This window comes from Simochromis diagramma, unplaced genomic scaffold (genome assembly GCF_900408965.1).
Source record: "Simochromis diagramma unplaced genomic scaffold, fSimDia1.1 OVJJ01000487.1, whole genome shotgun sequence".
Lineage (NCBI taxonomy): Eukaryota > Metazoa > Chordata > Actinopteri > Cichliformes > Cichlidae > Simochromis > Simochromis diagramma.
Genome location: NW_024387305.1, coordinates 3063635 through 3076011, shown reverse-complemented (window position 1 = coordinate 3076011; position 12377 = coordinate 3063635). Strand labels below are relative to the sequence as shown.

At 41.1% G+C, this 12377-nt stretch overlaps 2 protein-coding genes across 8 annotated transcripts; one reads left to right on the top strand and one right to left on the bottom strand.

Moving 5' to 3' along the window:
• The first annotated feature begins 494 nt into the window (after positions 1-494).
• nanos3 (nanos homolog 3) lies at positions 495-2016 on the top strand. The gene has a single exon (XM_040004382.1). The coding sequence runs from the start codon at positions 663-665 to the stop codon at positions 1323-1325; it is 663 nt and encodes a 220-aa protein (XP_039860316.1). The 5' UTR covers positions 495-662; the 3' UTR covers positions 1326-2016.
• Positions 2017-2117: 101 nt separating this feature from the next.
• LOC120716766 lies at positions 2118-7888 on the bottom strand. Of its 7 annotated transcripts, none has more exons than XM_040004377.1 (8): positions 7666-7888; positions 7422-7461; positions 6516-6619; positions 5678-6429; positions 4721-5243; positions 3746-3885; positions 3342-3446; positions 2118-2372 (listed from the first exon to the last, which is right to left on the bottom strand). In XM_040004377.1, the coding sequence occupies exons 2-8, from the start codon at positions 7453-7455 to the stop codon at positions 2294-2296; spliced, it is 1737 nt and encodes a 578-aa protein (XP_039860311.1). In that variant the 5' UTR covers positions 7456-7461; positions 7666-7888; the 3' UTR covers positions 2118-2293. The 7 variants fall into 7 exon arrangements, with proteins under 7 accessions (XP_039860311.1, XP_039860306.1, XP_039860309.1 ...); XM_040004372.1 differs by having other exon boundaries at positions 4721-5252; positions 7613-7884; XM_040004375.1 differs by having other exon boundaries at positions 4721-5252; positions 6516-6616; positions 7613-7884.
• Positions 7889-12377: the final 4489 nt, after the last annotated feature.

Genomic DNA, 12377 nt, shown 5'->3' with positions numbered 1-12377 from the left:
GAAAAGGAGTGGTGGAAAGTTCATCATGGGAGGTCTCACAGCAGTCTGAGACTATAGCTGCATAACTAAAGGGTGATACCATGAGGTTCTTTAAGATGCCATTGGCCTTTATCACTGGTTTAACTTATTCGAATCAAGTGAAGCTCAGCAAATTCATAACTTTTTTTTGGGAGGGGGGGGGTATAATCCAAAATTTCTGAATAGTAGTTCAACTGGACTAAGATGGGCACTGAGAAGGCATCTACATATATAGAATGATTTATGTATTTCTGGCTCTTTAACTTTTCAGTCATTATCGAAATAAAATAATTTATTTTAATGTTTATTCCAATAATGAAAGTTTGTATACTGACATATATAATTTGATATTGAAGCATGTTGAATATGTTTACGTACAGAAAATGAAATCTATGTACCCATTAACCCTCGACAAGGGCTGCGCAAACATTTGGAGGAAATTCACTTTAATTGGCCGCACGCGTTGGACACGTGCTCACGTGACTGGCTGCTGAGCTGTTGGTGAGGTCACACCTTGTGCTCAATTACTACTCGTAAATTCTGTGCGCAACGCGAGCTGTTTTGTCTGCTGGTGTTTGTTTCAAGTAAAAAAAACTGGGTCATCTTCCCGAAGGGGCCGAAAACATCGCCGGAGTGGAGCTAGAATGAACGGAATGGTTTGGGGATTCCTTCATCACCTGCCACGCGTCATGGAGTCCGACAGCAAAAGTTTCCAGCCCTGGCGAGACTACATGGGACTGTGTGATACAATTCGAGATATCCTGGGTCGCAGCACCGTCTCCGAATCCTCCCAGCCTGTGTCCAAAGCTCATCACACGGAGTGTGACGACATGAGTCAAGCTATGGTATCTGTGCGCAATAACGCAGCTCGCCAAGGTGGCCTCGGAGCAGAGAGCGCGCCGGATCCCTGCTCCCGCGAATGTGCACTAATGCGTTCCCCTGCTCGCACGGATCCAGTGGATGGTGTGGCGTATGCACCAAACGCAATTGATGTGAAAGTGATGCAAAACCCGCCGGGCTCCCGGGGGCCAAAAGATCGAAAGAAGACGAGTCGTTTCAAAACACCTGAGGCAGTCTTACCCACTCCTGAGCGCATGTTCTGCAGCTTTTGTAAACACAACGGAGAGTCTGAGCTGGTCTACGGATCCCATTGGCTGAAGAACCAAGAAGGAGATGTTTTGTGTCCCTATCTGCGCCAGTACGTGTGTCCTCTGTGTGGAGCCACGGGGGCCAAGGCTCACACCAAGCGCTTCTGCCCCAAAGTGGACAGCGCATACAGCTCCGTGTACGCCAAGTCCAGACGCTGAACCAGCAGGTGGCAAGGAGCAATAAGACACTACACAGAAGGCAGGACCCTCGTTTCGTTTAGTGTGACTTTATTTTTTCTATTTGTGTATTTATTTTAGCACTAGTGTGGTTTTGCTTTTGTGTGCTTTTCATTTGCATGCTTTGGTTCGTTTGCTGTGTAGCTGATTAGAGTTTCTTTGCAGCTGGTCCTGCCAGCCTAAAATACCTCAGCTGTTTGGTGTTTGGATTTGAGAGGCACTTTCAAGAACGACTGCCAGATTTTATGTTTGGGAGGAGACATGTTTCAAAAAATTAATGTATGTTTCTTTTACATACTTTTAAAACGTGGCCAGCTGATATCCAGTTTCATATTTCCTGTCCATGCATTGAAGGATTATAACACTGTCAAACATTATAAGAGATGCAGTCATCATTAATAACTCTACTAAAACAGGTAAAGCATTATGTGACCATGTCAGCATTTTAAATTTTTTAAAAATGAGTGACTTGTTCTTGTTTCTCTGTGTGCAAGTAGGCCTCTGTTCTTGAGGATAGATTATTTTATTTTGAAAACTGTAATTGTGGCTTTTCTAAAAAATGTTAACGCCGTTGTAACTCTTCTGCCTTTGTGGAAAAAGTCTGAAAATTTCTCTGTGGATATTCTTGTGTGCTAAAAAGTTATAAATAACTAAATTGGTTAAGTTTATTTGCGTTCTATGTTGTCATTTTTCAATTTTGAATTTTTTTTTTTGACATTTTAAATGAGCCATGTTCAAATTAATGTGACTAAATCACCAATGACAAGACGCATGTAATAAACATCCATCTTTATTTGGGAAGAAGTGGAATGAGTCATTAAACTAAAAAAGCAAAACAAAACTGAGCTGCAGTTAACTCCAGAACAGTAAACACTTTAAAACATGTTCTTTACCAGTGAACCACTGGGGCAGCAGTAAAATAAGGACTGAAGAAACCTGAAACAACTCTCTTAACGAGTTGAGCTCCTTGAACTTTTACTGCTACGGCGCAGACTCTCCAGCTCTCGATGAGCAGCCATGACTCTCCGACTAGAAGAAAGATGGAGGACATTTATTATTTTTCATTCATGACAATTTAACTCTGTATCTGTCAACCTGCCGGGTGGGCTACAAGCGTCATGGACACCTAAGCTTGTGAACTCAAGAATGAGGCGATGTAGGACTTTAAGATAAATCCCAGAGAAGCATCTAGTAAAAATCTCAGACAAGTTCAAATCCAAATGACTTTGACCTTAAGGTCAGAGGTCAACTTCTCTGCAAATCACCAACGATCTTCAAATTTGTACCATAGGTGCATCTACTGGGAGGCTGAGAGAAGCCACTATTATATTTAATTTTGTCAGCGATTCTGTTTTACCATCCTCAACCCGCTGTGCATGTCGACGATGCACAACAGGTTGAGGAATTCATGGGGTTTACTGTTTTTCTGATCTTGGCTCTGTGTAATGTCAGTGAGAGTAGATGGCCCTACTTTGGTCATCTCAGGCACACAACTGTGGCTTTTTTTGTGTGGGGCACCCAATCAGAAGAAAACTGCCTTGCTTGGAAGAGAAAGGGAGATAAAACATTCTTTTTTTTTTTTTTTTTTTTTTTTTTTTTTTTTTGGACATGTGCAACCTACAAAGTTGCTCTAGTGAAATTTTGGAGTTAGAAATTAGAGCAAGAACTGCCTTTTAAGTGACTGGTTTAAAGAATGGGAGAGGTGTGTAATAACAGATAAATGTCATGGACTTTAAAGGTGCTGCAGGATTATTCAAGCAAATTTGCCACTTAAATGTCGGTCTCTCTCACATCTACATACTTTCTCTTGCTCATCTTTGACCAGACGAGATCTACAGCTGGCAGAGTTGACCACACATGCTTTACCCCCAACCAATCACAGCAGGGAGGCGAGTATAAAAACAATTAAACTGACTAATGGTAGTGAAAGTCAAAAGGTTACCTATAGGAAGAGACGCTAAGATGCTGGTAGCTGAAAGAAGAATGGCATGTACTAACTTTAGAGAGGAGAGTTCTCTGATAAGTCCGCAGATTAGGTCTGTACCATCTTCATCACAGTCTGAGGAATCAGGGTCTTCCTCTTTCTGCATCGCCTCATCCTCACTATAGAAACACAAACATCGGAATAATTTAAAAATAGAGGTGTTAAAGCTTGTCTGTTAATTTCATAAGATGACCAAAGTACATTTTTAACTTTAAGACAGTATTGTCTCTTAAAAATGTCTTTTTTTATATTTGAGACTATTTTTTTAAAACAGTTTCTTGAATATTGAGTAAAATTAGCACAGTAGAGTTGAAAGATACACATACAGAGACTTGTACATCTGAAGCATCCGACTGTTCGTGTGTGCAGTCTTTTGTGTATCAGCGGATATACTGGTATTTCCTCGCTTATTTCTTACATCAGAACGATGGTGTTCAGCTGGGAGTCCGACACATAATCTAAGCACCCAGATCCAAACGAGTCAGCAGTGAGTGAGAGTGTCTGCGAGCGATCAGCGTGAACAGCTGACGGACCAGCAGCAGGTTCATCAGGATCACACTGTATTTATAAACACAAAGAAACAAAAACAATAAATGCTCTTTCCACATGATATTAATTAAGTAGCTATTTTATGTTGGGCTTATTTTCAGTTAATTAATTTCATAGTTTAGTTTTTTAAATATTAAAATAATTAATTTGTCAAATTAACATCACAAGTAAAGAGAACATAAGGAAAACTGACTGTAAATCAACACAGATAAATATACTAGAAACACACAAGATTGAAACATTTGTTCTTCATATTTTTAACATAAATGACTTATAATTTTACAGACAGTTTAATCAATAACTGATTAAGAGTTTCAGCACTAATGCCCAGTGCTTTTACTGGTGGTGCATAAGTGTGAAAGACTGTGATGACATTATAAACTACATTAATGAATCATTAAGGGGAACAAAAGGGCAAAATAAGAAGAAAGATCTAGTCCTTTAGTCCTTAAAATAGAAGAAGAATAAAGTTGAAATGTGGAGATTAAAATTGTTGTTTCAGGTCATAGACGTGCCACGGCTGCTACAACCTCTAAAAAATGGTTTGTGCTGATGAGTTAGTGAAATCATACTTGCAAAATTAAATAGCTGTAAATGGACAGATGCAAGGATATGGATGGCTACGCCCTCATGCAGTACAGAGGGGAAACAATGGCAGCTGATCAAGCTGTTTCCCTAGCTCATCTACACAGGGCATTTTGTAGAGCTTATACAAGCTGTGGATGTTGTTTGACTTGAAACAACAACTGTAATCGCCACATTTTGACATTATTCTCAAAATAATACTCTGTTGCATAACAGTCTGTTCCTTCCCTCCGTTTTAGGTTTTAGCGCCACTACTTACACTGTCTTTCCTCTCTGAGACACTGGGTGTTGCTGCAGTCTCACAGATTTCCACAGAGCCACAGTTTAATCCTCCCATACTGGTGTGTGAACAGGAGGCATTTTTATCAGCTCCATCACCACTGAACACATTCCCGCTGACCTCTTCCTCCTTCTCATCTCTTGTTCCAGTAACACTGTCCACCTGCAGAAGGAGAGCCTGCAGGTGGACAGTCTTCTCATCTTGACTTGTGCAGAAAGACATGGCAGAGCTGCAGTTTGCTTCTGCTAAGCCAGCTTCCTCTTGGTTTTCAGGTACTTCAGCCATAATTTCATTGGTACAAACTTTGAGTTCTTGGAGTTTTTGGCTGCCCAAATCCTCCCCTGCTTCTTTTCCTGCAAGGTGATCTAAGTCACCGGCTTGCTCTGAATCAGTAACTATGCCATCTTCACGCTCACAACCTTTTCCCTCTGAGCAGCCGGAATCGAAACCAGCGGTGGAGCCATCTGAAGGACTGACAGCAGCACAGGCTTCACTTACTGCTCTGTGTGTTCTCAAAGAAAGAAATGACAAATTAGTATCTCTTGTATTTTACATATACAAGTCAGTTTTAAAAAGTCATTTGAATTTTTATAAACCTCTTCTGAAACGGTTATTTAACATCTTGACTCGCAATGAAAACAGCACTTTGCAATCTTAATTTTTCTCTTTGTCCTGTGATTTTCAATTCTGGAAAATAAAACTGTCTAAACTGAACTCCATTTTGATATTTAAGGTATTTAAAACTAATCATTAACTGAAGTTCATGGTGTTTAAATTTTAAATGAGCAAAACTGTTACGTGAAACCTCTCTTTTAGGTAAAATATAACTAATGTAACAGTAGTTGTGTTATTGTTCCTTTCCAACACTGCTGGTTGCTAAAACAGTGTAAAACACTAATAAATGTAAAAATTTAATACATGTAATATTACACTTACCTTTCATCTCCTTTACAGTGACTAGGCTGAAGCTTTATCTCTTCCTCTCTCGGCTCCCCGTTCTGCCCGTCTGCTGGGATGGATGGAGGTGAGGATGGTAACGGGAGTGAAGATGTGTTTTTTTCCACAGTCACAGGTTCAGCTGTGTTCTCGCAAATAGGTTTCTCCACTTTATCCTCTCTGTTTTGCCCGTTTTCACGCTTTTGTGTCATTAAAAAATGACTCCGCTCCTTCTCTGTCAGGCCGCACATGCCCATCCTTCGCTTTTTCTTGGCTGGCAATCCTGCTACCGACCCCTTTGTGACATCACCCAAGCACACGTTGGTAGGTTCTTCTGGGCCAGTGTGTTGATTGCTCTCCACATCAGAGTTCTCCTTTCCATTCAAAGCAACCGGGCAGGACTGGACATGTTCTTTGGTGATAGGCGAGAAGACCTTGAGCTGATCTGTGCGTGTGTCATACAATGATCTGTTACATTCATCTAAATCCATTTCCTCCTCATTTGTTCCACTCTTGTTGGTGGAATTTTCAGAAAGTACTTGAAGGTCCTCCAGCTGAGAATCATTTTTGGGATTGTTAGCATCTTGCTCTTTAAGTTCCACATTTGTAAAGCAGCCTGCATCTTCTTCCTGTTTTGTGGCACAGGCTTGATCTGCTTCCTGCTGATTTGTAGTCTTAGCACATTCCTGAGCAAGAGACTGAGGACACTGTGGTGGTGTGGAAACTACTGCTGTGTTATACTCTTCAGCATCCTGAAGTTAAAGAAAAGACAAAGAGAATCAAGCAGCTTGTCTTAATGATATGTGAATGTAGGTTCTGTTTCAATCACCTAAAGTACCTGTTGATGTGGAGCCTGAACATCATCGGTTAGAGAAATGTCATCACTTGGACATTCCCTCTTTCTAGACCTGAGTGACCGAGCCTGGGGTGGAGCTAAGTCTTCTTAAAACAAAGCAATCCGTTCAATTAATCAAATACTGTAGAGAAGAATCACTACATATACTCACCATTAACATTTAGTTGGTGCTATGTCAAAGAGGAGAGTCAAACCCTTTTTAGTTCTTAAGTCAGGTACAGCAAGTTTAATCTCAAGTAGGCCAGACAAGTAAAATTACTATATAATACCTTATATATATTTATGTATTATTAGTAGGATTTTTCCAAAATGTTTTTCCTTTATTACTATTTATCTTGTGTTAGCCTTCTGTAACAGGAGTTACAAAATAGTTATACAAAGAAATGGCTTGTTGTTTTGTGACTCTGCATTATTGTACCTAATCAGTAATAATCGATCCAGTCCTTTTACTCCACATAAAATATCATTATAGATGATGTTATATTTCCAGCCAGAAATCTCTTGAAAAAAAATTAATGTCAATGAGAGTTTTATCTATAAATAAAGGATATATAAAAGTCACTTTGCCAAAAACTGATTGCTACTTTGTGGCAGAAATTTTCTTTCTGGACAAAAATGACTTTTTTATCATTCATCAGAGATATGTTGAGATATGTTTGGTAGACTATAGGCCAACAAGTCATTTACAACAGTTTAAATACTGGTAATCACTCTCTGGCACAAGACAGGAGTCACAGGACACAGCACAACACACTCATTTAAATGGACTGAAATCAAATTCGTAACTTTTTTCAAAATCAACTTATTTTAAACCATAATTAATCTTATAATTATTTATATTCGGCGGCTAAATTAGCAAATATCTGTGTCAGTAGTATCTCCTGTTACCACTGCTCTTGATCTTCGTTTTGCCTTTCGCCATCTCCTCCTACGAGAAAGATAAAGACGTGAAAATATCAAAGATATATCAGCTGATAAGCCAGCTAACTTAAGGTTATGCAAAAGAGTCAGCTAACTGTTAAAGACATTTTTCTCGAAACAAATGTATTAGCTAGCTAACAAACGTAAACTTTGCTTACTCAATGAGAAAACGTACAGATAATCGGAGCACCGATTAAATGTGTCTGCTTACATTAAGTAATAAAAATATGGGGATTAAATAACTCCTGTGACAAAGTGACGACTTTTTTCAGCTGACTTTTTCTTCCCACGGGGACATACATCCACCCACCAGATGCGCGGGCCGTGTGCTTACGTTTTACGTCAGTGATGGACGTGTTTCGTCAACACTTGAAGCTGATTTCAAAAGCAACTCAGTTCTCAAAGACACGCAGATGTTTCCAGCCTGGTACAAAAACGTTTCGTGGCACTTTCCCCATTTCACAAAAGTTGCATTGAAGTATTTTTTTAATATAACTTATCCATCTGGATTCAAATAAGGCCTGAAGTAAAGGGCTTTTGTTAGCAGTGGTGTTCCCAGAATCTTAAAACACTGGACTTTTAATCTAACAGATAACAGCACAATAATAGCACCTTTTAAAATTTAATTTAGATATTTTATAGTAAACTGAATACTAAATGTCAAACACTTTCTTCCTAAAGCTTAAAGTCTCACAATTATTTTTTTAAGCAACAGAAGTAAAACCTTAAGAAAAAAAGTAAAAATGTTTAGTTCAGTTTTTAGAGTCAGTTTAAAGTAGAAGCTCTGAGACAAAGACCAGTACTGGCCTTCTACTTCCATTGTGCCATAATGGTCCCTTTTACTGTTTTTTAACTCTCACGTCTGTCTTGTATTTTGGAAGCTCACCTCTTCTTCACCTTTCCTGCTCTTTTGCTTATCAATCTGCTGCACTCTTAATATCCTCTTTCTTCCCGTGAGGAGTTTGAATGTTCTCTCTATGTTCTTTTGGATTTTTCTCCGGGTATTCCAAATTTTTTCCAATATCCAAAAATATGCACCTGACTGAAAATTCTAAATCACCCACCTGATTTGGCTACTAATTTCAAAATAAATCTGATCATCTGAACATTAAACCAATGCTTATATGTGATTTTCTCTAAAATATGAATTGGTTTGCAGGAAATCTAATTGACCAATAGATGGTGGCAAAAACATAGATGAACAAAACAGTTACTAGTTTGTGCTTAAAGATAACATTTAATAATATATACTACTAAGAACTACTCAGTAGATTTGACATGAAAGTTTAATATCTCTAGATGAAGGAACAAAAAACTCTTTTGATGTTGGGCTCACAGGTGATGAAACTGTACAAGTAGAATAGAATAGAATAGAATAGAATAGAATTCAACTTTATTGTCATTGCACATGCACAGGTACAGGGCAACGAAATGCAGTTTGCATCCATCCAGAAGTGCTTTAGTGATATAGATATATTACAATATATATTAGCAATAATATAGATATGTGAGTATAATACAGAAATGGGTCTATTATGGTATGTTATAATGTACACGGTATGAAGTATGTTGTGAATATTCTATAACTATAAGTATGTACAGGCTGTAGTGAGTACAAGCTATGTACAGGATATGAACAGGATATAAATATGAAAAACTATACAGAATATGAAATAAATAACTTTACAGAATCTGAGATATACAGCTATACAGAAATGGGAACTATGCAAGTTGTAAACAGTTGTAGGATTAAAGATTATCGAATGTACAGAATGATTATTTACACAGAGCTATACAGTAGTGCAGTTAAGATAAGTGAGGGTGTAGATAGTTTCTACAGAGGCTATATAAAGTGCTAGTGGTTGTGAGTGGTGGTTCAGTCCATGTTATTATTGTGTGTTTGAGGGTACAGTTGTCCATTGTGGGTGTGTGTATGTTCAGTCCATGAGTTTAACGTGGGTCAGATGTCAGGAGGCAGAGTTCAGGAGTCTGACAGCTGTGGGGAAGAAGCTGTTCCGGTACCTGGTGGTCTTAGTCCGGAGGCTCCTGTAGCGCCTCCCAGAGGGCAGGAGGGTGAAGAGTCCATGCGATGGGTGACTGGGGTCTCTGATGATTTTCCCAGCCCTTTTCAGACACCGCTTCCTGTAGATGTCTTTTATGGCAGGAAGTGGTGCTCCGGCGATGCGCTGGGCAGTTTTCACGACCCTCTGCAACGCCTTCCGGTCCGAGGCAGAGCAGTTCCCGTACCAGACTGTTATACAGTTGGTCAGGATGCTCTCGATGGTGCAGCAATAGAAGTTCACCAGGATGTCTGAGGACAGGTGGTTCTTCCTCAGAGTCCTCAAGAAGAAGAGGCGCTGGTGAGCCTTCTTGACCAGCTTGGAGCAGTTGGTCGTCCAGGTGAGATCCTCGGAGATGTGGACTCCCAGGAACTTGAAGCTGCTCACACGCTCCACAGCCATCCCCTTAATGTGGATGGGTGGATGTGGGTCAGCATTCCTCCTGTAGTCCACGATGAGCTCCTTGGTCTTCTCGGTGTTAAGCAGCAGGTTGTTTGTGTCGCACCACTCAGCCAGACGATCCACCTCCTCCCTGTAGGCGGCCTCATCGTTGTCACTGATGAGGCCAATCACCGTGGTGTCATCTGCAAACTTAATGATGGTGTTGGAACCATCAGCAGGTCTGCAGTCGTGGGTGAAGAGGGAGTAGAGGAAAGGGCTCATCACACAGCCTTGTGGTACACCGGTGTTCATTGTGATTGTAGATGAACAGTGGTTATCCAGCCGGACATGTTGGGGGCGGTTGGTCAGGAAGTCCAGTAACCATTTGCAGATGAGGGAACTGATGCCCAGGTCTGTCAGTTTCCTGATGAGTTGTGAGGGGTGGATTGTATTGAATGCTGAACTGAAGTCTATAAACAGCATTCTGGCGTAGGTGTTGTTGTTGTCCAGGTGTGAGAGGACAGAGTGCATTGCGATGGAGACTGCATCCTCTGTGCTCCTGTTCTGGCGGTATGCGAATTGGTGGGGGTCCAGGGTGGGGGGGAGACAGGATTTGAAGTGTGCTAGGACCAGTCGCTCTAAGCACTTAGTGATGATGGGGGTGAGTGCTACTGGGCGGTAATCATTGAGGCAAGATGGGTTGGAGTTTTTGGGTATCGGGACGATGGAGGTGGATTTGAAGCAGGCCGGTAACACAGCGTGGGCCAAGGACAGATTGAATATGTCTGTGAGCACTCCTGCAAGCTCCCCAGAACACGCTCTGAGAACACGCCCGGGGATGCCATCAGGGCCTGCAGCCTTGTGGACATTGATCCTGCTCAGCACCGCTCCTACATCGGTGGGGGAGAGAGTCAGAGGTTGGTGGTCTGGCGTCATGTCTGCTTTGGTTGTAGTTGTGGGGTTCCCTCGCTCAAAACGAGCATAAAAGTTGTTGAGCTCGTTGAGGAAGGAGACATCAGAGGATGCGGGGGAGGGTTTGGTGGTCCTGTAGTCTGTAATGGTCTGGAGTCCTTGCCACATGCGTCGGGGGTTGGAGTTGGAGAAGTGTTCTTCTACCTTCTTTTTGTAATGGTGTTTGGCTTTTTTGATGCCCTTCTTTAGATTAGCCCTGGCTGTACTGTAGGCGTGTGCATCTCCTGACCTAAAGGCGGTGTTGCGGGCCTTCAGGAGGAGACGAACATCCTGGTTCATCCAAGGCTTCTGGTTGGGGTACATGGTGATCCGTTTCTGGGTGGTGACACTGTCTGTGGTTTTGGAGATGTAATCTAGTACAGATGAGGCGTACTGGTCCAGGTCTGTGTGGGTGAACATATTCCAGTCTGTGTTTTTAAATCTGTCCTGGAGCACTGCGTCTGTCCCCTCTGGCCACACTTTAATTGTCCTCACAGCAGGTTTCACACGTTGGATGAGTGGTGAATACCGAGGTGTGAGGAACAGGGAGAGATGGTCCGATTGTCCAATGTGGGGGAGGGGTGTGGCTTTGTAGGCTCCAGCCAGGTTGGAATACACATGGTCTAAAGTCTTGTCTCCTCTGGTGTGGCAGGAGACATGTTGGTGGAATCTGGGGAGGACTGTCTTTAAGTTGGTGTGGTTGAAGTCGCCAGCAACAATAAAAGCAGCCTCGGGGTGTTTATTCTGGTGTTTGTTAATGGCTGCAGAAAGTTCTTTCATGGCCAACCTAGCATTAGCGTAAAGTAAAGTAGGGAGTAAAGTAGGGAGTAAACTTTTTTTCCCTTGTTTTTGGAAGTACTGCTTGATTTAATATTCATTTAATAATATTCATTTAATATTACTATATTGTCAGTGATGTACTTATGAGAGTAAAATAAGAGTAAAATAAGATCAGAACCTGCTTATCCTCCTGTAATTTCTGCCCACAGCTCCACTGATGTGACCATACCATTTTGTGAGGGGCATGCCTCACCCCTGCTCTCACTCCTCAGCACCAAAAACTCAAAGATAGTAAAAATCTATCCAGGTGGCATCCCAGCATCCCACAGAGTAGTAGTTATTTTTCTTTTTTAAATCCATAACTCCACCTGAGTTGAATGCTATCATTAGAAAAAGTGAATCAGAACTACTGAGCATTCTTACAAAGTGCTTTTTATTGCTTCATAGACTTCATATATGCTTCTGAAATTTTCAGATTGTGGTCCTTGTGGAAATGCTGATGTAGCTTCGGGGACAACGTTGATAGGAATTCTTATTATGTCATAAATTTAATGGGTCACTGGAAGCCTCCCACACTGACAGATGCATGGTTTCTCTCTTGTGTGGGTATGCCGTGTCTTCAGATTTGTTGACTGGGTAAAACTCTTTTCACACTCATCACAAGAGTCGTGTTTTTCTTCACTCAGGCTATACAGATGAATATTAAAATTGCATAAATGACTGAAGCTTTTCCAACGCTGGTCACAGACGT

Excerpts from the sequence above, each read along its gene's own strand:
- nanos3 (XM_040004382.1), top strand. The coding sequence starts at position 663 with ATGAACGGAATGGTTTGGGGATTCCTTCATCACCTGCCACGCGTCATG.
- LOC120716766 (XM_040004372.1), bottom strand. The coding sequence starts at position 7,455 with ATGGCGAAAGGCAAAACGAAGATCAAGAGCAGTG. Across the intron at positions 6,430-6,515 it reads TTCAGGCTCCACATCAACAG|GATGCTGAAGAGTATAACAC; the intron begins GTACTTTAGGTG and ends CTTTAACTTCAG. Across the intron at positions 3,886-4,720 it reads TCTCAGAGAGGAAAGACAGT|TGTGATCCTGATGAACCTGC; the intron begins GTAAGTAGTGGC and ends TTATAAATACAG.